This window comes from Leptodactylus fuscus, chromosome 4, assembly GCF_031893055.1.
Source record: "Leptodactylus fuscus isolate aLepFus1 chromosome 4, aLepFus1.hap2, whole genome shotgun sequence".
NCBI lineage: Eukaryota > Metazoa > Chordata > Amphibia > Anura > Leptodactylidae > Leptodactylus > Leptodactylus fuscus.
The window spans coordinates 146,721,464-146,748,771 of record NC_134268.1 but is presented as its reverse complement, the minus strand read 5'-3'; the positions used below and the strand labels follow the sequence as shown (position 1 = coordinate 146,748,771).

Genomic DNA, 27,308 nt, shown 5'->3' with positions numbered 1-27,308 from the left:
ATCACCCGTGAATTATTGTATTATTGCAATAGGTAGCGGGCGATATTTTTTACTCACCTGTCCATATTCCTGCATCTAGCTGAATATAGCACCTTGGTGTTCTTCAGCGCTGGGACGTAAGTGCGGCGCAACCTAGAGGCAGCAGGGGAGGCCGACCTGCACAGGAGCATGGACAGGTGAGTAAAGAATATTATCTACTACTTATAGCGGACGATTAGAAAAAGAATGTTTATTCCATGAGGCCATCATCTCTTTTTCCAGTTTCGCAATACAATGTATGGAATATTAAATGGTGTCTTTAGGAAATACAAATTGTCTCAACTCTGGGAATAGAAAAATAAAAAAGTTCTGGTTATTTGAAGACAGAAGAAATACAACGAAAACACAAAAATGAAAACTGTTATGGGTTAATAGGATATGAAGGGATCTCTTGTTATGTTGTCATACTACTTACATCTCTGTGTACAGTACAAATACTCTTGAGTTGTAGGTGATTTTTCTTATATATAATATACAATAAGAGGCATAATCGTGGTCTGACTATTTTTAAGAGGAATGTATATATGTAAATGTCCATTCATTAATGTAATTATTATTCTGTTCTCTTCTATCCGGTGATCTGGGCTATTACATCACTGCATTCACTCCCTGCCCCTCCTCTTGCAGATAGTCAGCAAAACAGGAGGAGGGAGGGGGAGGGCAAAGCAGCTGACTGAAGTGATGATGGAGGAAAGACAAGTGCAAGGCTTATGCCGCTTCATAATTCAGGCCCTTCTACTGCTCCTAGCTATAAACCAAGCAAATGCTAAAGGAATCTTTGCATCAGTACCTGCGACTCCATGCCAGGCACCTTTGCAGTGGGAAGGCAGAACAGTAGTGTACGACCATAACACTGGTAAAAACACCAGGGCCGTTGTCAGTTATGATGCTAAAATGCAACGAATCCGAGTCTTGGAGGAGAGAAAGAGCCTCATACCCTGCAAAAGGTAGGCTTTATTAGTCCGCAACATCCTGCAGTAGCAGTTTTTTTCCTAAAGCTGTTATGATATTTTTATATATCATAGTTGTATCTTGTGACCTGTCGGCAGTTTATCAGTTATCATAGTGACTGTAACATTGGTTAGGACTATAAAAAGTTCATTCACACACAACAAAAATACATCACACAACAAAAATACATATGACTTAATAATGGACTTTTTATAATATACCAGCCTCTATTCTTTGCTCTTATTGACATATATTCTCTCTCTCTCTCTCTCTCTCTCTCTCTCTCTCTCTCTCTCTCTCTCTCTCTCTCAACTGACATGAAATACAATGGACTAATTTAAAGGAAGTCTACCACCACCCAAAAACAAGTTACTGTATATGCCGTTGTGGGGCCAAGTAGCAAACATACATTTTTTGTGTCATAGGGCAATCTTGCTGCCAAGAGGATCAACTTTAAATCATATGCAAATGAGCTGTGGTGGTGCATCCGACTCGTTTTTGAGATGAAGGAAAAAATGAGTGCTCTAGCAGGCAAAGCCACGCCCTTACTGCACCAAACGGCTCATTACCATACAGATTAAAGGCTAATTTTCTCAGCTGCAATATTGCATATTGATACATAAAAAAATTGCTCTCTATAATTACTATTATCATTTATATAGCACAATTAATTCCTTGGCACTGTAGATTTGTGAAGAGTAGAGATGAGTGAACACTGTTCGACCAAATAGATATTCGATCGAATATCAGGCCGTTCGAGGTATTCGATTCCAATCGAATACCACGCCGCATACGCAGTAAAAATTCGTATCCTCTCCCACCTTCGCTGGTGCGCTTTTTGCACCAATAACTGTGCTGGGAAGGTGGGACAGGAACCACAACAACGGAGGCATTGAAAAGAAATTGAAAAAACCCATTGGCTGCCTAAAACATGTGACCTCCCATTCATAAGAACGACTATATACGTCAGATTTGCGGTGAGAGATAGGAAGAGAAACATATCTGCCGAGGGCTAGATAGGCATTAGCTTCTAGTAGGCAGGGAAAAAACGAAGAAAAACAACAGCTCTTCTCAGAGCTATATACTGCAGGGAGAGGAGTGGAGCTTTCCACGGACGGTGGAAAACAGGGATACAGAGCTATTAGTTCCAGCTATATAGGTGCAAACCAGCTTTTACAGGGGTGTCCCCCCCACAAAATAGCAGGAATACACAGCAGTTACTTCTTGCTATATAGGTGCAAACCAGCTTTTCTCAGGAGTGTCCCCCTAAAAAACAGCAGGGATACACAGCAGTTAGTTCTTGCAATATAGGTGCAAACCAGCTTTTCTCAGGGGTGTCCCCCCAAAAAAATAGCAGGAATACAAAGCAGTTAGTTCTTGCTATATAGGTACAAACCAGCTTTTCTCAGGGGTGTCCACCCAAAAATCAGCAGGAATACAGAGCAGTTAGTTCTTGCTATATAGTTGCAAAACAGATTTTTTCAAGGGTGTCCCCCCAAAATACAGCAGGAATACAGAGCAGTTAGTTCTTGCTATATAGGTGCAAACCAGCTTTTCTCGGTGTATAGACCATAAAAAGGGCATTAGTATAAATCAAAAAATACGTGAGGCTAGCACGAGGGGACGAGGACGAGGACGTGGGGCTTGGAAATGCAGATGTGGAGCAAGGTTGCACTCAACCAACAGCGTCTACTTTGCCTACTGCTCTGTGGCAGCAAGCATTGCGCTTACCCACAGTCCCCGGCTTGATGGCCACTTTAAGTAGGGTGCAGGGTACAACCCTAACCAGGCCCGAGACCCAGGAAGAGGTGTTACAATGGCTGGCGGACAATGCTTCCAGCACATTCTCTACCAGCCAGTCAGCCTCTACCTCAGCTCCTCCTCCTAACCAACAGTCTAGTCCTCCTTCCTCACAACATGCCCAATCTTCCCAGCAAAGTAATCCCACCTTTCCCACCTCCCAGGAGCTGTTTTCGTGTCCATTCACTGTCCGACCACGTCCTGAATCACCGGAGGTAACAGATGAGTTGCTGTGTCCTGATGCCCAAACACTGGAGCATCCGTTATCTCCTGTTGTTGTTGTTGACCAGCAATCGGCCCTCAGTGATGACAATGACGAGACACAGTTGCCATCAGGGCAGCCTGTTGCCATAGTCAGTGTACAAGAGGAGGAGGAGCCGTCAGAGGAATTGGAAGAGGAGGTGGTGGACGATGAGGACACTGACCTGATCTGGACAGGGCGGATGTCAAGTGGGGAGAGCAGTGTAGATGTGGTGGGAAGTGCAGCACCAAGGAGGGTGGCTAGAGGCAGAGGCATGTCCAGAGGCAGAGGACAGCTGCTTCACCGAAGCCAGGTCACAGCCAGCAGGGCCGAAAATGTTCCCTCTTGTAGCCAGCCTAGAAAAATTCACATATCGAGGCCACAGTCTTCGGTGTTGTGGAATTTTTTTAATGTATGTGTGGCGGACAAATATACTGGAGATGTTGCCGTTCCGGCTTGTGGAAACTCAGGCCTTCCATGACCTGATAGCAAGTGTGGCACCTCGCTATGCCGTCCCTAGTCGTCACTACTTCTCCCGCTGTGCCGTCCCCGCCTTGCACCAGCACATGTCACGCAACATCAGGTGGGCCATACGTTCCGCGATTTGCACAAAGGTCCACTTGACCACCGACGCGTGGACAAGTGCATGCGGACAGGGACGCTACATTTCACTGACGGCACACTGGGTGAATCTAGTTGAAGCTGGGACCGGGTCACAATCTGGGGCGGTCTACCTCATTTCCCCACCCAACATTCCTGGCAGGGGCTCTGAACCACCACCCTCCTCCTCAGCCTCCGCCATCACATCGACCCCAGCTACCTGCTGGAAATGCTGCAGCACTGGCATGGGGAGACGTCAGCAGGCCGTGCTGAAGCTCATCAACTTGGGGGACAGACAGCACACTGCCTCCGAGGTGAGGGATGCCCTCCTCGATGAGACGGCAACATGGTTTTCGCCGATGCACCTGGGCCCAGGCATGGTCATGTGTGATAATGGCCGGAACCTGGTAGCGGCTCTGGAGCTTACCAACCTTGCCAGAGTGGTGCAACGGTTTTTAAAAACGTACCCCAATTTACCCGAGCTACTGGTGAAAGTGCGACGCTTGTGCGCCCACTTTTGCAAATTTACAGTAGCCGCTGCTAGCCTCCGAAGCCTCCAGCAACGCCTGCATCTGCCAGAACACCGGCTGATGTGCGACGTCCCCACACGCTGGAACTCGGCATACCACATGTTGAGTACAGTGTGTGAGCAGCAGAGACCCTTGATGGAGTACCATCTCCAAACCCAAGGGTTCCTCAGTGTCAGCTCCCGCAGTTTCTGCACCGTGAGTGGCCATGGATGGCAGACTTAAGCGAGATCTTGCGTGTCTTTGAGGAGTCAACCATGAGCGTCAGCTGTGACGACGCACTCGTGAGTGTCACAATCCCACTCCTGTGTGTGATGTGAGAATCCCTCATCGCCATCAGGGATAACACATTGGACGCTGAGGAGTTGGGCATAGGAGCACAACCAACCCAGCAGGATAGTCAGGGCACACTCCTGTTCGCTTCACAGCATATATTGAGGGAGGAAGAGGAGGAGGATGGCGAAGTGGCAGATCTCATTGTCATACAGGAGGCTAGTGGGTAAGTTCATTGTGTCCCATTGCTGCAGCGCGGATGGGGGGAAATGGAGGAGGAAGAGGAGGAAATGGAGAGTGACCATTCCGGTGGGGGCAGCCAAGTCATGCCAAGTAACACTCTGGCACACATGGCTGAATACAAGTAGGAGTGCTTTTCATCTGACACTCCATAAGCCAGGGGTAAACCAAGCCTATCTGCTGCCTGAGGCTATAGAAAGGTGCCCCCCCCCCCAAAAAAAAAAAAAAAAGATATCCAACCCAGCTGTCTTTGGTTGAGTGCCCCTCTAATTAAAATTGTAGGAAATGTGCACTCCCATTTGCAGATAAAAAAAAAACCCGTGTTTCGCACCTACATAATACACAAACCTCTTTCTCTCTTTCTCTCCCCCCCCCCACAGTATATGACCCCTTTTTATGACCACCATATAGTATAAGTCCCCATTTTTTGCCCACCCACAATATTTGTCCCCCTTTTTTAGGCCCCCACAGTATATGGCCTCCATCTTTTCCCCCAGTATATCACCCCCTCTTTTCCCCTCGCCCACAGTATATCACCTCCTTTTTTTGGTCACCACAATATATGACCTCTTTTTCTTGGCCCCCACACAGAATATGACTTCCTGTTTTTTTCACCCTCACATTATATAGCAGTCCTTTTTTGACACACCCCCCCCCCCCATCCCAAGTATATGACCTACTTTTTTTGGCACTCCAAAAGGAAATGACCCCTCTTCTTAAGCTGCCCCACCAAGTATATGTCCGAGAGCTGCATTATTTTTTAATTACCCGTGAATTGTTGTATTATTGCATTAGGTAGCGGGCGATATTTTTTACTCACCTGTCCATATTCCTGCATCTAGCTGGATGTAGCGCCTTGGTAGCGAGTTTCAGAGTAAAGGGAATCTTGGAAGGAGAATCAGAGGAGAGTAAAGAAGAGGATCCTGTGAGGATCAGAGATTACGTGTGAGGAGGAAGCGGAAGATTAGGTCAGTGATATATGGAGGGAACAGGTTGTGGACGGCCTTAGATGTCATAACCAGTATATTGAATTGAATTCGTTGGGCAATGGGTAGTCATTGAAGGGATTAGCAAAGGAGAGAAGCAGATGAAAAATGAAGGGAAAGATGGGTGAATGGAGCAGCAGAGTTACAAATGGATTGAAAGAGAGCAAGAGAATTACCATGGAGGCCACAGAGGATTATGCTGCAATAGTCTAGACAGGAGATGATCACTGCATTCAATAGACCTTTTATAGACTCTGGGATAATGGAGGAGCCGATATGAGATACTTTTAAGGTGAAGGCATCAAGAAGTAGAAAAAGCATGAATGTGTGGCTTGAAAGACAGGGTATGATCAAAGGTTACCCAAAGACATTGGACTTTTGAGACTGGTGGAAGAGTGGAGACATCAACTGTGATTGATAGGTCAGGAAAGAGGTGAGTGAAATGTAGGACAGAGGATGAACTCTGTCTAATACAAGTTGAGTTTTAGAAAGTTGAAAACAAGAAGGAGGCTACAATGAAATTTCCTCTTTAAATTAGTGAAGAAGTCACTACACAACATTATGATATTTGGTCTCAACTTTTGCATGATCAAACTCGCCATTTGGCCCTAGAGGAAATATATACTTAGTGGGGAAGGCTTAGTAAATGTGTTAGTAGAGGGGACAGGGTCCTCATTAAGACTATGTTCACTTTGTGTTTGCAAAAAAGCAATCCCAGGTCCTGGTAGGAGGCAGCAGTGTGCCAGGGTTGCTTCCTCCTACCTCGAACTATACGAGTGGAGGGCGGAGCCACCTCATCCAATGCATTTTTAAGGGTTTCATTATAGTGACTGGTGGCCAGATTGGGACAGGAGATTGAGGAGATGGGGGACTGAGAGGACTGTAGAGTATCTGAGAGGTGCTGGGTGTTAATAGCAAGTAAATTCCTATATGTGTGATGGGTAGGTATGTCCTGTGAAGGAGAGAGAGCACTGTTGGTGAGAGACACAAGGTTATGATCAGTGAGTGGCAGAGAAGAGTTAGTAAATATAGAAAACTTTGAGGAGTTGATGGAAGACAAGATCAATTGTGTTGCTATCTGCATGTGTGGCGGAAGAAGAAAATTGTGAAAGATAACACAGATAACATGAGAAGATAACACAGCCAGAACAAGAAAATCAATATGACAGCATGGTAGCTCTGTGGTTAGCACTGTATCATTGAATGTTCAAATCCAGAAAAGGGCAACATTTTCAAGGATTTTATATGGTCTCCCATGCTTTTGTAGGTTTCCTCTCACACTCCAAAAACATACTGATAGGGAGTTTAGATTGTGAGCCCTGCTTGAGATAATATTGAGATTATCTGTAAATCAGAATATGTTGTCACAATATAAGTGAGCACAATAAATACATCATGGGGCGGGTTCACACCTGCGCCCAGTCTCCGCTTTGCAGGTTTCCGTATTCTGCCCGAGAAACTGGACAGGAGACAGAAATTGGCAGTCAGTTTTCAAACCCATTCGTGAGCACCTATGAGCGTCTTCCGGTCTCTGTGGCAAAACCATTTTTTTTTTAACCGGACACAAAGTTGGAAATTCAGGACTTTGTGTCCAGTTAAAAAAAAACGGTTTCGCTGCGGAGACCAGAATATGCTCACAGGCACTCACGGGCGGACACTGACTGCCAGGTTTCTGTCTCCTGTTAGGGTTTTTCAGGCAGAAGACAGAAACCCACAAAGTGGAGACCAAGCGCAGGTGTGAACCCGCCCATGACTAGTTTTCAGAGCAGAAAAACTTCCTACAATTATGGTCATCCAGTGGCAGTTGATCAAGACAACAGACTGTCACCAATGACATAATTAAAGAAAATCGTTAACGCTGTAAATTATTTATATTTGCAAAAATGTTCAACTTTTAATTGTCTACAATTTAAAATATGGTTATGTTCATAAGAAAAAACCCTTTAAGGGGTCAGAACATTGATTTATGTTTATATTTGAACTGATTTCGCTGTCATGTGATCTTACAGAATTGTAATAATAACAATATGTGATTGTGATGACTATTGTCTAATTCTTCACAGCTTTCTGTAAACAGTTTGGAGCACATTGACAATTCTGTATATTCTGTAACATGGCCCCAAACCAGAGCTTCATTTAAAACAACTTTTATTTCAAGTTTACTTCACTATAGCAGGATATTAAGCAGAAATAGTTCTGCATACTACCTAGCAACTCTCACAACAGAAGAGATCAGTTCAATATACCCGCTGCCTAAATAGTTAGAATGTGTACAACTACTATGTCCCTTGGGGTGATTGAAGTCTGGTTCACCATTATTACAGATTTAAGTATTGTTATTGCAAAAGTCAAGCTCTATCAATACGTACCCTAGAAATCTGGCTGCTTGACTTTGGAAAATTTAATATCACTTCTTGGGAACTTCATATCGACATTGATTTCAATATTAACTTTTAATCACCCATCCTCGTTGTTTGGTCCAAAACAAATATTGTTATTTCTTTGAAGACTATATTCTTGTTCCATTTTTTGGTGCAATCACATATTTCCATATGACACACTGCTGTTTTTCTTTTGGTGAGAAAAAAAAAATGATTGGAGCCAGGGATGGATGTTGTGTAATAATGATCTCAATAAAGTGTCAAAATGTTCACATTTATCAAGAGGTCATGTACAGGTGAATTTACAGCATTTGACTTTTTTCTTGGATGCATAACTTAAAGCATACCTGTTATTTCATTTCAGTTTTCAGGAAAAGTTGCTGTGAGTGTACATGAGGAGTAACAATATTTCTGGTCATTAAATGACTTATCGTCTACAGTTTTTAGCATTACCCCCCAATGCATGCTATATATGTAGTTCACATTTCTCTCTGAGCTGTGGAGTAGAGACTTACTGTTATAGTAAGCACTGGTATATTACATTGTAAGTACATGAGGATCTGCACCATAAATGCCCTTGACTGGAGCTAAATAGGAGCTTTCTATTACAACCAAAGCAGTGCTCAGCCCCTTCAAGCAGCTTTTTGGTGAGGGTGAGATCCCACAAATCTGATATTGCTGGTGTACCCTAACAATAAGCCATCAGTATATTTAACCTAGAAAATGCCTTTAAACTATGACTTTCTGTGTTACGGTTATGGTGGTATGGTTATAATGCTAATTTTGATGGTGGGAATTTTCAGTTTACATAACAGTGCACATAACTGTACAGCAGTTCTCTTGCTCTTTTTAAAAGAAGTCCACCAACTCCCCCAAGCATATTCTACTGCCACCACCATGTTACAGAGCACATTACAGTGATGGACAACATACCTTTCTTATGTATATCACTTTTGTAGATTTGGATAAAAACAATTTATGAAGACTTATGCAAATTAAGCAGCTGGTGCACTGGGGGTGGGGCTTTAACTTCCAGGAACACTTCTCGTGCCAGTCAGACTTTTACCATCTCCTGCCTACACCATCTTGTACAGTGAGAAATGATCCTCCAACTACTATGACATCACCCGCCCTACCTGATCAGCAAGCGCAGTCCTCCAAGATCTGAAGACTTCAAAGTTGTTTTCTTCCAACTCTAAAAAAGTGAGATGCATAACAATGGTATGTTGTTTATCTCTGTACTGTGCTCTCTAATGCAGTGGTATTAGCCGAATGGCCTTGGGGGAGGTGGTAGACTCCCTTTAACTATTAGGAATTGTCTTAATACAGTATTAGTAGATTTACCTACTGTAAGTACAGCATCAGGTGCTATGTTGGAATTTAGCCAAATTTATGATCCTTTTAACCACTTCCAGACCGCCCATAGAGTACTTATGTCTGAAAGTGGTTACTTTGTTCTGCAAGGACGTACCAGCAGGTCCTTGCAGTTTTCAGCAGCTGCACGAAATTGTACAGCTGCTGAAACAGGGAGCCAGCTGTAAGTACAGCTGGAGCTCCCCTATAGAAGGCAGGGGTGGTTTATTACCGTCCCTGCCTTCCATGATCGCTATATACACAGCTCTGGGCACCGCCTTGATGAGGCTCCCCTCTGACCCCAGCAATCCCATCATACTCCAAGATCAGAGTCTGTAAGAGCTGCTGGATCCTACAGGAACCAGATCAGCTCTATAGTATCATGCTGGAAGCTGTATTTCTTCTGCAACTGGGGCAGAATGTACCAGACAGAGTTACAGGGAAAATCAGCCTCCCCCACCAAAAAAAGTGATCAGAGGACCCCAAAGGTCTATTATGACATTATGGAGACACAATGTAAAAAAAAAGTGAATAGAAAAATTAAAAAACAAATTTAAATAAAATAATTTAAAAAAAAATACATAAAGTAATATACCAATAAAACACCCTTATTACAGGTCGTAGCCCCACCTCCGGCGATACCATACAAAATAAAAATTACTGTAACAGAGAGGAAAAAATATTTTCTATTAAATAAAAAAAATGAAAAGTAAAAAAAAAACCATACGTTTTCCCTTCTTTTTTGTTTATATTTTCCGGGATATAAAAAAATGAAAACACATGCAAAAATAAAAACAACATAAAGATAAAGCCCCACATGTCACCGAAAAAAGATGAAGAAATTAGTTGAATAACCCAAATGATAAAAATGTTAAAGCCTTCAAAAAAGCACATGAAAAACTCGAAAATGAGTCTGGCCCTGAACCACAAAATGACCCGGTAGTCAAGTGGTTAAACTAAGAATTTGACCCCTAGTGATTCATCCTAACAAATATAAAGCAAACATAGAAAGGTTTGCCATGGTATCCATTGTATTACTCATGAATGAGACTACTGCACTGTTTATTATGGTTGTTTATTAAGGTTATAGTCGTAAGATTAGCTGTTTTTGGAACGAGTAACATTAGATATCCCTTACACAGACTGAGGAGTTAGTGTAAATGATCTGGTACACAACATCCTCAACTCCGTTGCTTTGATTGATACACAGGAACATATGGTCAGACCTAAAAATAGTGATGCTCGAAATATATTTGTGACCTACATTTATTATGGGGCTGTTATGGAATAAAGCCAAAGGAACTTTAGAGAGTGCAAAGGCTTATTTATTCTAGGTATTGGTGGTGGGTCCAGCAGCCGACTTTTTGTAATAAAGCATTAATGATATCATGAATTGATATTGTTCTCACACATGACCATATAGAATGATCTATGTCTGCTTCTAGGGCCTGTCATTTTGGAAAAAGGCATTTGAATGATACCCAATATTGAAATATTGAAAAAAATTTTAAACTGTAATTTTTATTGGAATTTTCAATAAGGAGAAAGAAATTAACAAAGAAACACATACAGAAATAACTGCCAAATTTAAAAACATCAGGCCCCCCACCTATCTTAATAATGGCCATCTTGGCCCTGTCTTGTCTATATGTGTTGTCAAGGAGTTATACAAATAGCCAAGAGGGGTGTACTACTTGGTTTCCAGTACTCTCATAGAAGTCAATGGAGGGTTACAGAAACAGCATAGCACAATAAGCTATGCAATTTCTACATATTCCAAGTTATGAAAACAACATTGTTCCATCACTCGCATTAATGTTTATAACAGTTATGGAAGCAGTATAACACAGCCACTCGGCTGTTTCCTTAACTTCTGGCCTAGTGGTTGGGACATATACAGTATTCAGTTCCTTTGAACTTTCAACCTTTTGCCACATTTCAGGCCTCAAACAAAGATATCACATTTAAATTTTTTAGTGAAGAATCAACAACTGGGACACAATAGTGAAGTGGAATGAAATTTATTGGATATTTTAAACTTTTTTAACAAATAAAAAACTGAAAAGTAGGGTGTGCAAAATTATCCAATGTTGTCCTAAATGACTGAAGATGATAAATAGAATCCACCTGTGTGTAATCAAGTCTCCATATAAATGCACCTGCTCTGTGATAGTCTCAGGGTTCTGTTTAAAGCGCAGAGAGCATCATGAAGACCAAGGAACACACCAGACAGATCTGAGATACTGTTGTGGAGAAGTTTAAAGCCGGATTTGGATACAAAAATTTTTCCCAAGCTTTAAACATCCCAAGGAGCACTGTGCAAACAATTATTTTGAAATGGAAGGAGTATCAGACCACTGCAAATCTACCAAGACCCAGCCGTCCCTCTAAACTTTCATCTCAAACAAGGAGAAGACTGATCAGAGATGCAGCCAAGAGGCTCATGATCACTCTGGATGAACTGCAGAGGTCTACAGCTGAGGTGGGAGAGTCTGTCCATAGGACAACAATCAGTCGTACACTGCACAAATCTGGCCTTTATGGAAGAGTGGCAAGAAGAAAGCCATTTCTCAAAGATATCCATAAAAAGTTTCGGTTAAAGTTTGCCACAAGCCACCTGGGAGACACCAAACATGTGGAAGAAGGTGCTCTGGTCAGATGAAACCAAAATCCAACTTTTTGGCCACAATGCAAAACGATATGTTTGACGTAAAAGCAACACAGCTCATCACCCTGAACACACCATCCCCACTGTCAAACATGGTGGTGGCAGCATCATGGTTTGGGCCTGCTTTTCTTCAGCAGGGACAGGAAAGATGGTTATAATTGATGGGAAGATGGATGGAGCCAAATACAGGACCATTCTGGAAGAAAACCTGTTGGAGTCTGCAAAAGACCTGAGACTGGGACGGAGATTTATCTTCCAACAAGATAATGATCCAAAACATAAAGCAAAATCTACAATGGAATGGTTCACAAATAAACGTATCCAGGTGTTAGAATGGCCAAGCCAAAGTCCAGACCTCAATCAAATCGAATCTGTGGAAAGAGCTGAAAACTGCTGTTCACAAATGCTCTCCATCCAACCTCACTGAGCTCCAGCTGTTTTACAAGGAAGAATTTCAGTCTCTTGATGTGCAAAACTGATACAGACAAACCCCAAGCGACTTGCAACTGTAATCGCAGCAAAAGGTGGCGCTACAAAGTATTAACTCAAGGGGGCCGAATAATTTTGCACGTCCCACTATTCAGTTTTTTATTTGTTAAAAAAGTTTAAAATATCCAATGAATTTCGTTCCACTTCACAATTGTGTCCCACTTGTTGATTCTAATATAAAAAAAAAAAAATTGATATCTTTATGTTTGAAGCCTGAAATGTGGCAAAAGGTTAAAAAGTTCAAGGGGGCCGAATACTTTTGCAAGGCACTTTAAATAAAAGTGTGCGTTTTCATGGAAAACACAAAATTGTCTGGGTGACCCCAAACTTTTGAAAGGCAGTGTATGTTCAGAACAGCTGTGTTATATCTTTGTGTTATACTGTGTTCATTGCTAATGTTCTTGAACCTAGTTGTTGCACCATGGGGAGATTTATTTTGAACCTTCCATGGTATGACCATGGTATGAGCCACATTGTGAACACTAAGTTACTCCTAGGTGAGGGATCATTACAAGTAGAGGAGCCTTTGCACACTTTCAGGTGTAACTGAGCAGTCTGGGTGTATGGTGCTCCTGTCTGGTCTGTGCAATTATGGGGAGCAGCCAGCTTTGTCAAGAAACACTGGAGGTGTAAGTCTGTGAGCATGAGTGGAAGTAACTCCTGTGGAGACAGGAATGTTGCCTATCACCCATACAAATCTGTGTGCAGTAAATGTGTACCTATTGTACAATCAAACTCTAAAAAATTTCGGTTTCAGTATTTGGAATAAATTTAGTGGTTCTTTTGTGACACATCTACACTACATCACCAACACCTGGGGACTTAGCATTTCCTTACTAAAAGCGTGGTGGCTGTCTTTAATAATACTATCTTATGTCACATACTCCTGTATACTCGTATACTCTTTTAAAAGCCCATACTTTGCTCACAATGGATGTTAAGCTTACCAGACTATAATTACCTGGGGAAGACTAGAGCCCTTATTGAAATGGACATTTGCCTTGTGCCAGTCCTGTGGCGCCGTGTCTATCACTATAGAAGGTCTAAAGATTATAACAGAAATAACTGAACTGAGTTCTCTAAGGTGCACATCATCTGGTCTTGGAGACTTGTCCACATTGTGTATAAATTAGAGATTTATTCTACTTATATTGTTTGCAGTGTTCCTGTGATGTCTAAAAATATTCATTAAAGGAAATTTAGAAGAATAGGCAATCTTATCAATCCCTTGACTAAAAAAAACATGAACTATAACTATTCAGTCAGGAAAGAACAAATGCAGTATTGGGGTCTGTTGAGCCATAAGCAAAGCCTAGTGTGTGGTACAACAGCAATAGTCTGCAGAGTAGGCAGACAAGCAAAGTGTGTTCCTCATGTACTACAAGTACTGGGTGTAAAGCGAGGTAAGTATTTGCCCAATAAATGTTCATGAATTGACAGCTGTCTAAAGTGGGGTGGCCTTCTTTCCAAGAAGACATGTATTTCTCACATTCAATTTGTGAAAAAATGAATGCAACAACCAAGAGAAACATACAACATATAGAACGTGAAACAATTCCCATGATTATAAGCTACGGGTTAAAAAAAATGTCTCTGTAAGAGTCTAGACAGTGAGTGCATTAGCCATTATCTGTAGTCTCAGAATCAATGAAAGAAAACAGGGACTTTTGAAATTCTTTTTTAGATATATAGAGCATATGGACATTTTCAGTGCAATAAGAAAGTTTTAGACTAAAGATAATGTATCCTACAGTACATGTCCTTGTTCTATACATTGTGTATCTATAAGTGTTCAACAATGATACAGGAAAGCAGAAAGCAGAAAGATTATTGCAGTAAAAAAGCTCTTTATTCTGGAACAAGTTTAGAACTGTATTGTTTGGTCAGTTACCTGCAAATCAATTATTAGTCTTTGGGACTACATTCATAGTAAATGTATAAGTTAAAATGGACTCGGTGGTACTTAAAAGATCCACAATGTAAATACAACTCATTAACAATTGTACTTTTCTAAAGAGTTTACCTGTTTCTCTCCCTTCACGCCTTGCTATCAATCCTATAATGCTTCAACATAGCATCACATGAGTAGCTAGAGCCAATACCATCTCTACCTGCTGGAAGTAATACTGTGATTAACCTCCCCTCCTCCCCTCTATATTCCCCTACAGTAAATATATGCTATAAGGGAGGCTAAGCTGTGATCCTCTTCATTACAACTGTAGTCTGGAATGAATAACACTTAAATCTCAATAAACAGAAGTACTAAAGTGAGTCACAGAAGCCTGACTTACACTGTTCCTAAGTCAAAGGGGCTCTATCATTGGAAAATGTCATTTTTAGATAAGCACATCCTTGCATAGCCTTTAGAAAGGCTATTTCATATGTACCTTTTGTATGTAAATTGCCTCAGTAGATTTTGAATAAGTCTGTTTTTATTCATATGCTAATGAGCTTAGACCATGCACCGCCAGCCTGCTCTGTGTATGCACAGCAGAGTCTGCTGTGCTGATGACTTGTCTCTGCTGTGCATACACATAGAGTAAACAGTGCACAGAGACACTTCCGGTGCACGGTCGAAGCTCATTAGCATATGAAATAAAAGTAAATAAACACAAGCAAACAGAAACAAATTATTCATCCCTGTTATAAGGAAATTTCAACAGGAGCAATTCCCCAGTAGGTGTTGGTGAACCCTGGGGGGAGGGGCACGACAAGACAGTGAGCCCTAAGAAGAACTATTCCCCCCTTCCTACTTGCCTGTCCTGTCCTAAGCAACAGGCGACAACTGGTCTACAAGCCCTTCCTAGATATATGATGACTCAGACAAGACAAACAACAACAAACAGTGGTCAGCTAGGCAAGGGTTTGGTAACAGTCGGGCAACTCAGTTCAGAATCGGAATCCAAGAGAATAGTCAAAGGTAAGCCAAAGGTAAGAGGTCAGTAATAAAATAGGAGCAGAAAGAGGAGCTTAGCAGGGACAAAGTCACAAGACACAGTCACAATAGCCAGCAAACCTGTGTGAGCAGATGGCATGTCTATAGACATTCGAGGACCTGCCCTAGATTTGATTGGCAGACAGGCTGTCAATCACACAGGCAAGGCTAAGTTTAACTATTTGATGGAGGGAAACAAGGTGCAGGAGATTGTTGTGGTGGAAATTCAATTACAGAGGAGAGGTAACAGAGCTGTCTTCAAACAGTGCAACAAAAACTCTAAGCAAAGAATCAAACTGAACCCGTATCCTGTGCCAATGCGTGCAAGTGGAGGGTGGCGCAGAGATGAACAGGCAGAGACGTTACACCTGTGTCCGAAAACACCCAGTCTACAAACATATACATATTTTTTTTTCCCATATGGCATTTTTTTTTTTTTTTTAATAAACAGTGGTCAAAACATCAAACATTCCCCAAAATGGTATAACTGAAAAGTACACCTGACCTTGTAAGAAAAGACACCTTACAGAAAAAATTAAAAAGTTATGGGGTTTGGAAGGCAGGGAGTTAAAAACAAAAATTGAAAAATGCCACTGATGGAAAGAGGTTAATGATCTATCCAACACACCACTGACTACTTGATATTTGCAACCTCCATCACCAGAATTATACAGTTTACGAAACCAGAAGAAGAAGACCCAGTCCACTGTGTATTGGTTGTACCAGAACACTGTAGCTCTGCTAACCTTCAAGTGATAATTATTTTATATTCGTAGGGGTGCAAATTAGAAGAAAATGTGTTTTTTTAAATAAAATTTTTGCTTTAATACTGATAATTCTGAAAAGCTAGTTTTTTTTTTAATGTAATAAAATATTGTATATTTAATAATAAAATAATCATAAATCACCTGAATTCCCTTTCCTGCAAAACATGTACTGTCTTTTTTTTATATTAGTGAATAGAATTTGGTCATCGGGGCATAAAAATATCATGTCATGAAATAGTCAATATTTTAAATAGCAAATACACTCAAAAATAATGTACCACGAAGGAGTTATTGGAAACAAATTAGACTTTTATATGTGTGAAAGTAATGATGATATATGCTTCTCTCAGTCCAATAGCATGTGTCCTCTCAAAGTCTATCAACTGGGCAAAATGTCTTTGAGTGTATCATAGAGGCATTTATGGCAGTCAAAAATCTCTTCTCAAGAAGTACCCTACCCAAAATTAGCCTCATAGGCTAGCTGGGGAGAACCTTTATACCCTCTTGTGGCAAGATCTATAATAATATATTAATCATGTCACTCCTGTAATTATATACCTGTCTGCGACATAAGTAAATGCCGAGTATTGCAGCAATCCATCTTTTCTATCAGGTTGCTTTTTTTGGTCAATGAGTGTTCGTTTTATAATAGTTTTCTTTTAGAAAGATAGATATTTGACTTCCTTCATATCTGCTATCATATTATTATGTAGGCCAAAGCAATGTGTATTCCTCTGGCAAACCAGCATTTAGATATATTTCAAAGCATCCGTACTGTGGGAAGAGGAAAGATGTCAGGCAAAGGAGAGGGAGAGGCTAGACTGTCTGAATTCCATCACTAATTTGTTTAAAGGTTTTGGAGGATGAAGAGAGACTGTAAGAAATATGAAATAAATAAGATGAGAAGGAGAAATGCACAAGAAAATTACAAAATTGCTTAGTTCAATCAAAGGACACTATCCTTAACTGATATATTTGATATTTGACTGAGTCAAATTGAAGCTTGTTCCGTGCTACATTAGCCCTAGGAAGAGCTGCTATTATGTTCGGAAACCACAGCAATGTGTAGCTATATCCTTTCATGGCAGAGCATGGACATTTTCCACTTAGATATTTCAGAGTATGCATTAATAGCTATGGTTGAGTGTTTTGGTAATTGATCCTGATGGATGATACAAAGTGGCTGTTAAGATAATTGAAAGAGCATGTTGGGTTGAACTGCAGTTGATTTTCTTGTATCTATAGATGATAAAAATATTTAAAAAATAAAGTTTCCATACACCTCTTTTGTAAGAGCTTTTACCCCCCGGTACTTAAAAAATTCAAATTTTTTGACTGGACTTTAAAAAAGGAACTTCAATATAGTATGCAATGAAAGATACTTCATATACAGGTGAGTATTTCCTTACCTTTCCTCTTGCTTTAAAATATCTTGAGTACAGTTGCGAGAGATGGCCAACTTTGAAAAAAATCTCCATTTGGAGCCTGTATTTTGAGAAGCGATCTATCTTAATAGACTAGCAATAGGATAATAAGATATAGACTATAGACAAACATATGTCCAGACTTTTTATAGGTTTAAGTCCAAATGCACGTATGACTAAATAACTAAAAATCAAGTAGTTGACTACATATATGGATTTCTACATGCCCTGTTTTTGAGATTCTTTGCTCTTCTCTACTGGAGACTTTGGCATAACAACATGATGTAACAACCAAACAGCACTTTCATAATCCATTTATTACATAGCACATTAGACCAAAATGCTGTATATATTACATGTGACCGGCGGTGTACATAGAAATCATGTTGTCTCATAGAAAAGGTCAGAATTGATTCCACTCTCCTTGAAAAAAATACAAAAATAAAAGACAGGGAAAAGAAGGACAGTGGTTGCATAAAATAAGATATTTTCTCTTGATATTTTTAGTATGTCTGTTTGAAGAATAAAAAAGAAATTAAAAAACCCCTCAGCAACAATTACAACAACGGTGTGTTTAGATCTGTCTCGAGTAGAGTTGAGCGATCGGGATCGGAAAAGATCGGATTCCAATCGGCGATCGAGTAAATTTCACGATCGCGATCAGAATTCCGACCCGATCTTTTCCAGCGGGATCGAGATCGAAGGTTATCTCAAGATCGGCTGAACCCCAAAAGTGACTTTTCCCATAGAAAAGCATTGACTAGGGTTGAGGATCGGGATCGTAAAAGATCGGATTCCGATCGGCGATCGAGCAAATTTCACGATCAGGATCGAGATCGGCTGGAAAATGATCGGAAATCAGATTTTAAAATCGATCTTGAAATCTCAAGATCGGCTCAACCCCAGTCTCGAGTCCACAACTCCATCTGGTAATCAATAACTCAGTTACATTTCTCTTCACAAACTATATTATTTGACTATATACTGAATTACTGCAACTTTTTAATTTAACGTTTAATAATCTCCTAACATGGCAGGGGCCTGACAAACTGTCTCATAAATCAAAATAAACAAAGAAAGGCGGAAGGATATATGGTGCTTGGACTGCCAGACATAAAAAGAGATCAAAGTGTGGGCCTCTTTCTCCATGGGCCCCATAGTAATTGCCTATCCTGCTTTCATGGTAGATAACGAAATGCATGTGACTCCTTTTTAAACTAAAGCATTGTATCCACTACCATATGGTATCTCTTGTTAAAGACCACAAGATAAATGGCTGGTCATTGTGGAACCCCACCCATGGGACCTACACCATCCACTATTATGGAGTCCTACAGACCCATGTTTCCCATTGCATGGCAATAGGTAGACATTTGAATGGTGTATGGTTGAGTATGTGCCTAGATGTTCCATTCAATGTATTTGGGACTGATGGAAATAAGAAGCAATGCAACCTTATAAAGTAATATTGAGCTTAGAAAAATATATTCACATGCTATAGTATTTACTGTCTCGTGGGCTTAGAGGATTTGTTATTCCTTATTCTAGACACTCGAGGATTATCACCCATGATCCACATTTATCAGCCAAGCTATACAATCCGGCGCACAGGATGAGAAATAATCCCATACCTTTACTTTTTATTACAGCAGTGGTCAAATTAGCTGAAATCTTAGACTGAACATCTCACATGCCCCAGATATATGACTTTAGTGAAACATATAAATCCCTTAATGAAACATAAGATTCTTGATCCCCAATACAGCTACTTCCTAAAATTTAATAGAGATCATAGTACAGATAAATGTCTTCTGGCCGGTCCGAAGTAAAACCTCAGCAGAATTTACCTGGACCAAATATGGCTGACAGCAGAAAAACAACGACTTTACACATAGTGTACATAAATACTATAAAAATAATTCAAGGAACACAATATTCAGCACAAGGAGGGTCATGCATGGTAAAATCTAACAGCAGATGTATCCAGCAGAATAAAAGAACAGACATGTATGTACCTGTAACCTAAAGTGCTGGTTCACACCTGGCAAATGAAAAAACAGTGTAGTCCAGTATTTTATTTTTATTTGGGGGGGGGGGGGTTTACAAAAATCAAGTTCACCAACAGCCAGACAGATTTATGAAGTCTGATGTTTTCAATGCCAGTCTTCATATCCTTTACAAGAGCGAAGGGCGTATATCTCCTCATAAATCAGGTGTACCTCCACTGGGCCGTGCGCCTGCATTGACATCTATGCCAGCTTGTAGTGGACATACATTTCAGTGATCATTAACTGACATAAGGGATCTGTAGGGCCTGTGCATCTACACTGTATACATGAATATATATGAATGATCCATGCCGCTCCCCTCACCACTATTCCTTTCAGGAAAGTGGCAAGGGTGACATAAAATGTAAAAAAAAAAGACAATCTGACTTGCACAAGGCTTTTTCATACCTTGAAAGCTCCTGTTCACATTGCATTTGGGCTATTCCGTTCCCCTTTCCGCATGAAAAATGTGGAGAGAAAAGTCCTGCAAGCAGCCTTCTTCTATCCGCATTTTTCATGCGGAAACCGAGCAAAAACCAGACGGACCCCATTATAGTCTATGGGGTCCGTGGGTTTCCTAAGGTAACCACTTTTTTATGTGGGTTAAGCTTCCATCCGGGGGGACCCAAGTGGACTCCCTGAACGGAAACCCATGCACAGATGTGAACTGGGCCTTAGCTAGAAAACTGGTGTACAAGGCTTAATAAATCTTTCCCATTGGGCAATGGGTGGACTGGTGCGTATTTCAGTCGAATACTCATGAATATTCTTTGTGATCTACATTTTGTACAAATGTGACCTAAACATTCAGCTTCATGTTCGTTTGCTAGACTACATTTTAGCCACAGATTGGCATTTAGTAGTAAAATAAATTACTTCACAAACAAACTTTTTCTTTTCCTCTTAGGTTCTTTGAATACATCTATCTATATAAAGATGCCATGATGTTCCAGATTGAGCAAGTTACAAAAATCTGTGTGAAAAATTCTCTAACTGAACCGTGGGATCCATATGATATACCTGACAATTCAACTTACGAAGATCAGTACTATATTGGAGGACCCGGTGATCAGATACTGGTCCAGGAATGGTCTGACAGAAAGCCTGCCAGAAAATGTAAGTTTGGTTAAGATTGTATTACTCATTGTTTAACAATGGCAAACAATATAATTGCTTTCCAAAAAGGGTATAGTCACAGCCCAGCAGTGTATAATGCAAGCGTAAAATATCTTAGTTGCTTACTTATTAGATGCGGTGAGACCAGAGAAGAATCGTAGAGATGCGCGGAGAACCTTCCGGGAAGGTGGAGGAGAAATGGCAGTAAATGGGTGTCCAGCACTCTGATGCTTCTTTATGTAAAAAAATAAACTTTATTCTGGAGACATGCTCCTCTTAAAATCAATGGTTTTAGGACCATGACTAAGAGGTAAAACCTCGAAACGCGTCGGTTTTTTGATCCTTTCCACCATCCCATCTGCATTTTTCTATGTCCTGTATATACGCTGATTTTAAGAGGAGCATGTCTCCAGAATAAAGTTTATTTTTTTACATAAAGAAGCATCAGAGTGCTGGACACCCATTTACTGCCAATATAATTGCTTATCTACACACGTTATATATATATAACTCTAGAGAGAAAGTGTGTATCCAGTATCCTACACAATATGGTAGATCACCAAGTGATAGCAGACACTATCAAGTCGACTGAGTAATTTGTATATTTACTGTCTATTCATACACTGAATTGTAGAAGTTCGATTCCATTAACAAATTTCTATTTTTTTTCAGATTTGTTTATATCCCATCCATTACATTGTTACTGTATATATTCTTGATTTATGAAGAAATGTATGCAGATTTCAGGCTTCAATGACGCCAGTTTTCTAGTGTTAATGATAAATCTGACTGGGCCAGTGTCCCTTCATGCCCATTGCTTTGTCCTCTTTTAGGAAATTGGTAAGGGAGGCGTAATTTTTGTAAAGGGAAAGTAGGGCCGCCATATTTGCAGAACATGACTGCTGCCTGACGTTCTGCTGTGCAGAAACAGAATGGTATTTTACCTTTATAAGGGCATATTGCATATGTGATTGAAGAGTCAAATAAACCAGGAACCATTCCTCATCTATACAATATTGAGCAGGCACAAAAAATGGAGAGGCATGGAATTTATCTGTTAAACTACAGGAACACATGTAGCGTGAACATCCTGAAAAATATATTAAACCTAGAAGGTTCCTAAATGAAAGTATATATGTAATGGTTTCATCCTTTAGCAAGGGAATTTCCTTAGCTACTCTTAGTGATTTACCTGTTGCTAATAACAACATTGCCTGTTCATTTACTTCCAATACCAGAGATCCCAAAGGCATACCTAAACACTAGTGGTGGATGGAGTGGAAACTTGTTCAGTATATTGAAAGGTAGACAGTATGGTTCACAGAGAGCCTTCCCCCTGGTGAATGTGCACAGAGAGGTTGAGAAAAACAGCTGTGAAGTGTCTGATCTATTGACCATGTTGAATGTGTGGGAACATAGGATTTACCTAAAAAGAAAATGGTTCATGAAAAGAATAAATATTACACCTATTCCCATCCACATCATTGCTCATGCTCTCTGCTCAGCCATGTTAGCTTTATCATTTTTAATTTAATCCACTAATAAATAATAGAAATAATCTTAATAATAGTATAAAGTAATGAATAAATATAAAGAACTAATAATCATCAACGTGGCTATGAAAGAACAAAGATGATTTTCAAATTTCAATAATGAAAATATTTTTTATTAATTTAAATATATTTTTATATATACTGGCACCTGCTTTATGGCGAGGAGCACGTTCCCTGATACTATATATTCTATAGTTTCTAATATCCACCTGAATTGTTCATTTACAAAAAAATATTTGACACCCCAGTTTTGCACCTTTCGTGATTCTCACTCCTTTGTTTTCTTTACCTTCAACAGATGAAACCTGGGTTGGAGTTTACACAGATAAGGATTGCTATCCCGTGCAAGAAACCTACACGAAGAATGAAAGCATGACTACTTCCACACGCTTTTTTGACTTACAGCTAGGCATAAAAGACCCATCTGTATTCAACCCCCCTGGTAGCTGCCTCTCAGCACGGCAAGAGTTAATGAGAGATGGCTGTTGAAAACACTCATCTGCTTTTTACCTATATAGTATGCTTTAGTAAACCATGCTGATACTTAGAAAACATTGTTTTAAGGCATTGGAGCAACAGTTGACATTATACTGTAAATTCGGTCAGTAAAGGAATAATAGGCATTGCTGGATATAGATTTCCTTATACAATAATCTAAAACTACAATCATAGGCTTAGTACTCATGTGCGAATATACTATGTCTCTGGTTGATATATACTCATAAAACGGCACCTGCAGAAGTCTACGAGTCCATATTTTACATTTGATTTTACAAGGAGGTTGTTTTGTAAGGGGTTCCTTGAGAATCAATGAGGAAAAATTGTGCATGCTCTACTGTATGGGTATTACTAAGGTATTCTCCCCTTAAAGCATTGCGTCCAAAACATGGTGCTTCAAGTGACTGCACTACCTACTTCCAAACAGAGTCGGGGCACGCAGCATACAAGAACAATGTAAAGGACATCTTATCTGTCATGACTGATAAAACTATTTTCTATCAGTTTGACTAACATACATGTGACAACAATTGTTCACCATAAGCTCCATCTTTGCCATTGCCAATCATCATTACGTCGCCATTCTACTATATTTCGAGTATCTGCTGTATTGAAAGCTGCATGAGTTGTGAAGCAATATAACACGTTTGCACACTTATAATCGCCTTAATCCGAGCAGTTGCACTAATGACAATAATTCAGTTCAGTGACATCTTATCATGTCCAGTTCTATCCATAGAACATGTGCATACACTGTATATGTAAGGTGAGAGGTACAGTCATTTACATTTAACAATTTACATCATTTACAATTTATATTTACATTGTTACTCATTTACAATATTCAGAAATATACAGAAGACAACCAGACACATGGTCACAGGTTTTATTCAGATGGCCGACATTCATTTCTGTTCTGCATTCCGAGTATGAAGCAGTTGTCCAGGAAAAATGTATTTTTTTTTTATACAGGCCAGTGGACGTGAAAAGAATAGAAAAAAAATAATCATACTCACCTGTCCCCGGTGACCTTGTAGCGCAGGTCTGTACCAGTTCCAGTGTCCTCTCAAAGTGAAATTGCTCGCCACCTGTGACATCACAGGTACCTTTTGCTGATGGGCCTCAAAGTTTTCTCCTGTGGACTTTCTTTTTTTTTTTGTAGATTGTGAGCTCCATATAGACATCACAACGTACATTTCTTTTTCCTATCAGTATGTCTTTTTGTAGAGTAGGAGGAAATCCACGTAAACATGGAACATGCAAACTCCTTGCAGATGTTGTTCCTGGCAGGATTTGAACCCAAGACTCCAGTGCTGCAAGGCTGCAGTGCTAACCACTGAGCCACCATGTTGTCCTCTCCTGCGGACTTTCTGTCCCTATTATATCTATACGGAAAACACCTGCGTTTCCATTGGTATAATTGACATGTAGCACAAGTGGTTTTTTTGAATTTGCAGCTTTTACACTGCAGATTTCTTTGTTAGCCAGAGTCCCATCCACTTTGCAGGTAATGTAATACACAGCATTTTTGCAATGTGGGGTTTCCCAGGCACACTGGAAAATGAACTATGTGAGTATTCGTTGGCTCTGTGTGGACAATCTATAGCACTCTTTTGATACTGCTTGGTTCGGTATGATTGAATTTGAGCAAAGTATGGGATAATGGATGCTCTGTTTATCTGGGGACAGATATGTAGGACTGTATGAAAATGTATGTGTGCTGGGTATTACTTACTCTATTCAGGCACTTTGCAGCAAAATACATTATATATATTATATAAATTGTATACATTAAAAATGTTAGATAAGGTAAAGATTAAAAATATTATTGGAATCATTGTGCCCCCAAGAAGTAATACTCCTGGAGATGTGTTCAGAAAAGTTAAAATCCAGTCTGTGAGACCTTCTGGTTGTTTAACAGAGTGTGATTCTATCAGACTGGGATCCATTCACAAATACATAATATATATGGCCAAACTTATCAAGTAAATAGTTAATTTCACCAAGTCTTTTGTTTGATACAACTATTATCTTCATGTATTATATGTAAATGTTATCTTATAACTGGAGTTCTGCTGAACCTGATTGGTTTGAGGCTCACCCTAACCCCTTGTTCACATCTGCATTTGGTAATCCGTTTAACCTTAATCCACTGTGAGATTCCAATCTCTTGCAGCTGTTAAAGGGATTGCACTGGTGCTGAGCTGCAATACCAGTGGACAGGTATAGAGCTGCTTTTTAGGCTCCATTCTCACGGAGTAACGTGTCGCTCATTTAGATACATATACACGTGTCAGGGCGCGGCGCTTCAAAACAGATCCTATTGATTTCAATGGGTGCCGGCTTACGCGCATAACATATTGAAATCATTGGGAGGCTTTGTAATCCATTGATTTCAATGTGTTACGCGCATAAGCCGGCACCCATTGAAATCAATGGGATCTGTTTTGAAGCACCGCGCTGACACGTGTATACGTGTCTAAATGAGTAGCGCGTTACTCCATGAGAACGGAGCCTAAAAGGAAACCCCATTAAGGCTAAGGCCCAGGTCGAGAGCTGCAGCCAAAAATCCCATCCACTTTGCAGGTACTGTGGTTTTTACCACGGCGTATATGCTACATGGGGCATCGGCCATAGGCTTATGCCCGACTCTGCAGAAATGCAGCTTTTTTGTTGCAGATTTTTCTGAGGTTTTTTGAGACAAAGCCAGGAGTGGATTAAGTAGAAGGTAGAAGTATAGGAAGTTGTTACATATTTCCCATTCCTTTTGTCAAGCCTGACTTTGGCTTTAAAAACTGCAGCAAAATCTTCAATAAAATCCGCTGTGTTTCCACAACGTGGGGCCTTAACTTTCATTGTTCTTTCATGTTCAGTAGTATACATTGACTTGAATGTCTACATTGGCTCTTTGACTATCATACATGCATTATATGACTATCTCCAAATATTTCTATGTTTTATGATTTTGTCAGTTTCTCGCTTGTGTTTATTTTTTATTACTTGTATTTTATAAATGGTTAATAAAAATGACTGACACATACTGTAAAGTATACCCAAACAGTAACTAATAAATGTACAACTACTGGGCTGTATTTCTCTGTGTGCATGTATGTGTATCCTGTTGTCCCATTTACTTAGAGAACGTTTGCATTGCATCTCTGTGTGCCACAGCCCCCTTAGCATACACCAAAACGTACACTCTTTATTCAATAAAACGTTTTTATGAGGGCTGGTTTTTCCTGTGTCCAGACTGTGTGAAGATAAGCTGCAGATGAACCACAAACCTGTTTCAAAAAAGTTGTTGACCCTAGAAGAACTATCCTGAGAAAAACAAGGATGATGCTGTAAAAAAAGCACAGAAAACCCATATTGTCACAGTGTTGCACCGTAACCACCTTGAAACTACAATTGACCAACTAGTCCTTATTCTATCTGTCCCCATTAATATAAAACTGCAGTCGTGTAACAGCACAAACGCTGCTGCTATGAGGTTGTGACCAACTATGGTAAACGGATAAATCGCTCAATTTTTGGCACAGTCTGGTATATATTCTATATTCACATACTTATTTTTGTCATTGTCTAATCTTTATAGCTCAAACTTCTATATACTATCAAATTTTAGTCATTCAAGCCAAATTGTTACTCTTTAATTTGCAGGATCCATGCTCTTTTTGTTTGCACCTTGCATGTCTAAATTATTTAACCCTATATGGCTCTGGTGTTTGCACCCCACTTACACTTTTTGCACTTTTTATTTACACTCTTTGTGACTCTGTTTTACATACTATGGCTGTGTTATTCAGGCACTATTTGGCTATTACTTGGATTATCTTATGTTAAAGCATAACTAAACTTTAGGACAACTTTTGATTTTCTGGCAGTATTTGTGTCATTAATACATTTTGTAATATACTTTATTAACTAATTTTGGATTCTTCCTGCGAAATCCTGCATTTTTTTTCATCTGTATTAGAGCTGTTTCTGCCTGTCAGTAAATCTGTGTCAGAATCCGGCTCCAAAAAATGCTTCCCATTGACTTCAATGGGAACCATTCACTTCTTTTCCAACCTGCTGTTTCTTGCCACGGATTTCACAGCGTCTGCGGCGTGAACACTCCCTCTTGACTAGGCCCATTAATTTGGGCCTAATACGGAGCGGAATGCACCGACTTGATGCCAGTGCACTGCCATTTTTTGGACCAGATTCTGATGCAGCCTCCGCATCAAAATCCAGCCCAAAAAACTCTGTGAACCCAGCCTTACTGTGTATAGGAATACGGGGCTGTGTAACATGTAGAGAAAATAAGGGGCGGGGAGGGTTATATCTATAAAACGTGCAAACTTTCTTTTTGTGTCATATGAAAGAGGAGATTGATAACTGCAGTGCTATCTAATTTATTTCCAGAGATATCAATGG

The 27,308-nt window shown here is 40.1% G+C and overlaps 1 protein-coding gene across 1 annotated transcript; it reads left to right on the top strand.

Annotated features, from left to right (window-relative positions):
• Positions 1-693: 693 nt before the first annotated feature.
• On the top strand, positions 694-25,981 carry EPDR1 (ependymin related 1). The gene is made up of 3 exons (XM_075271212.1): positions 694-986; positions 20,630-20,838; positions 22,690-25,981. Exons 1-3 carry the CDS (start codon positions 721-723, stop codon positions 22,878-22,880), a joined length of 666 nt encoding a protein of 221 aa, XP_075127313.1. The 5' UTR covers positions 694-720; the 3' UTR covers positions 22,881-25,981.
• The last annotated feature ends 1,327 nt before the right edge of the window (positions 25,982-27,308 follow it).

Excerpts from the sequence above, each read along its gene's own strand:
- EPDR1 (XM_075271212.1), top strand. The coding sequence starts at position 721 with ATGATGGAGGAAAGACAAGTGCAAGGCTTATGCCGCTTCATAATTCAG. Across the intron at positions 987-20,629 it reads AGCCTCATACCCTGCAAAAG|GTTCTTTGAATACATCTATC; the intron begins GTAGGCTTTATT and ends TTTTCCTCTTAG. Across the intron at positions 20,839-22,689 it reads CAGAAAGCCTGCCAGAAAAT|ATGAAACCTGGGTTGGAGTT; the intron begins GTAAGTTTGGTT and ends TACCTTCAACAG.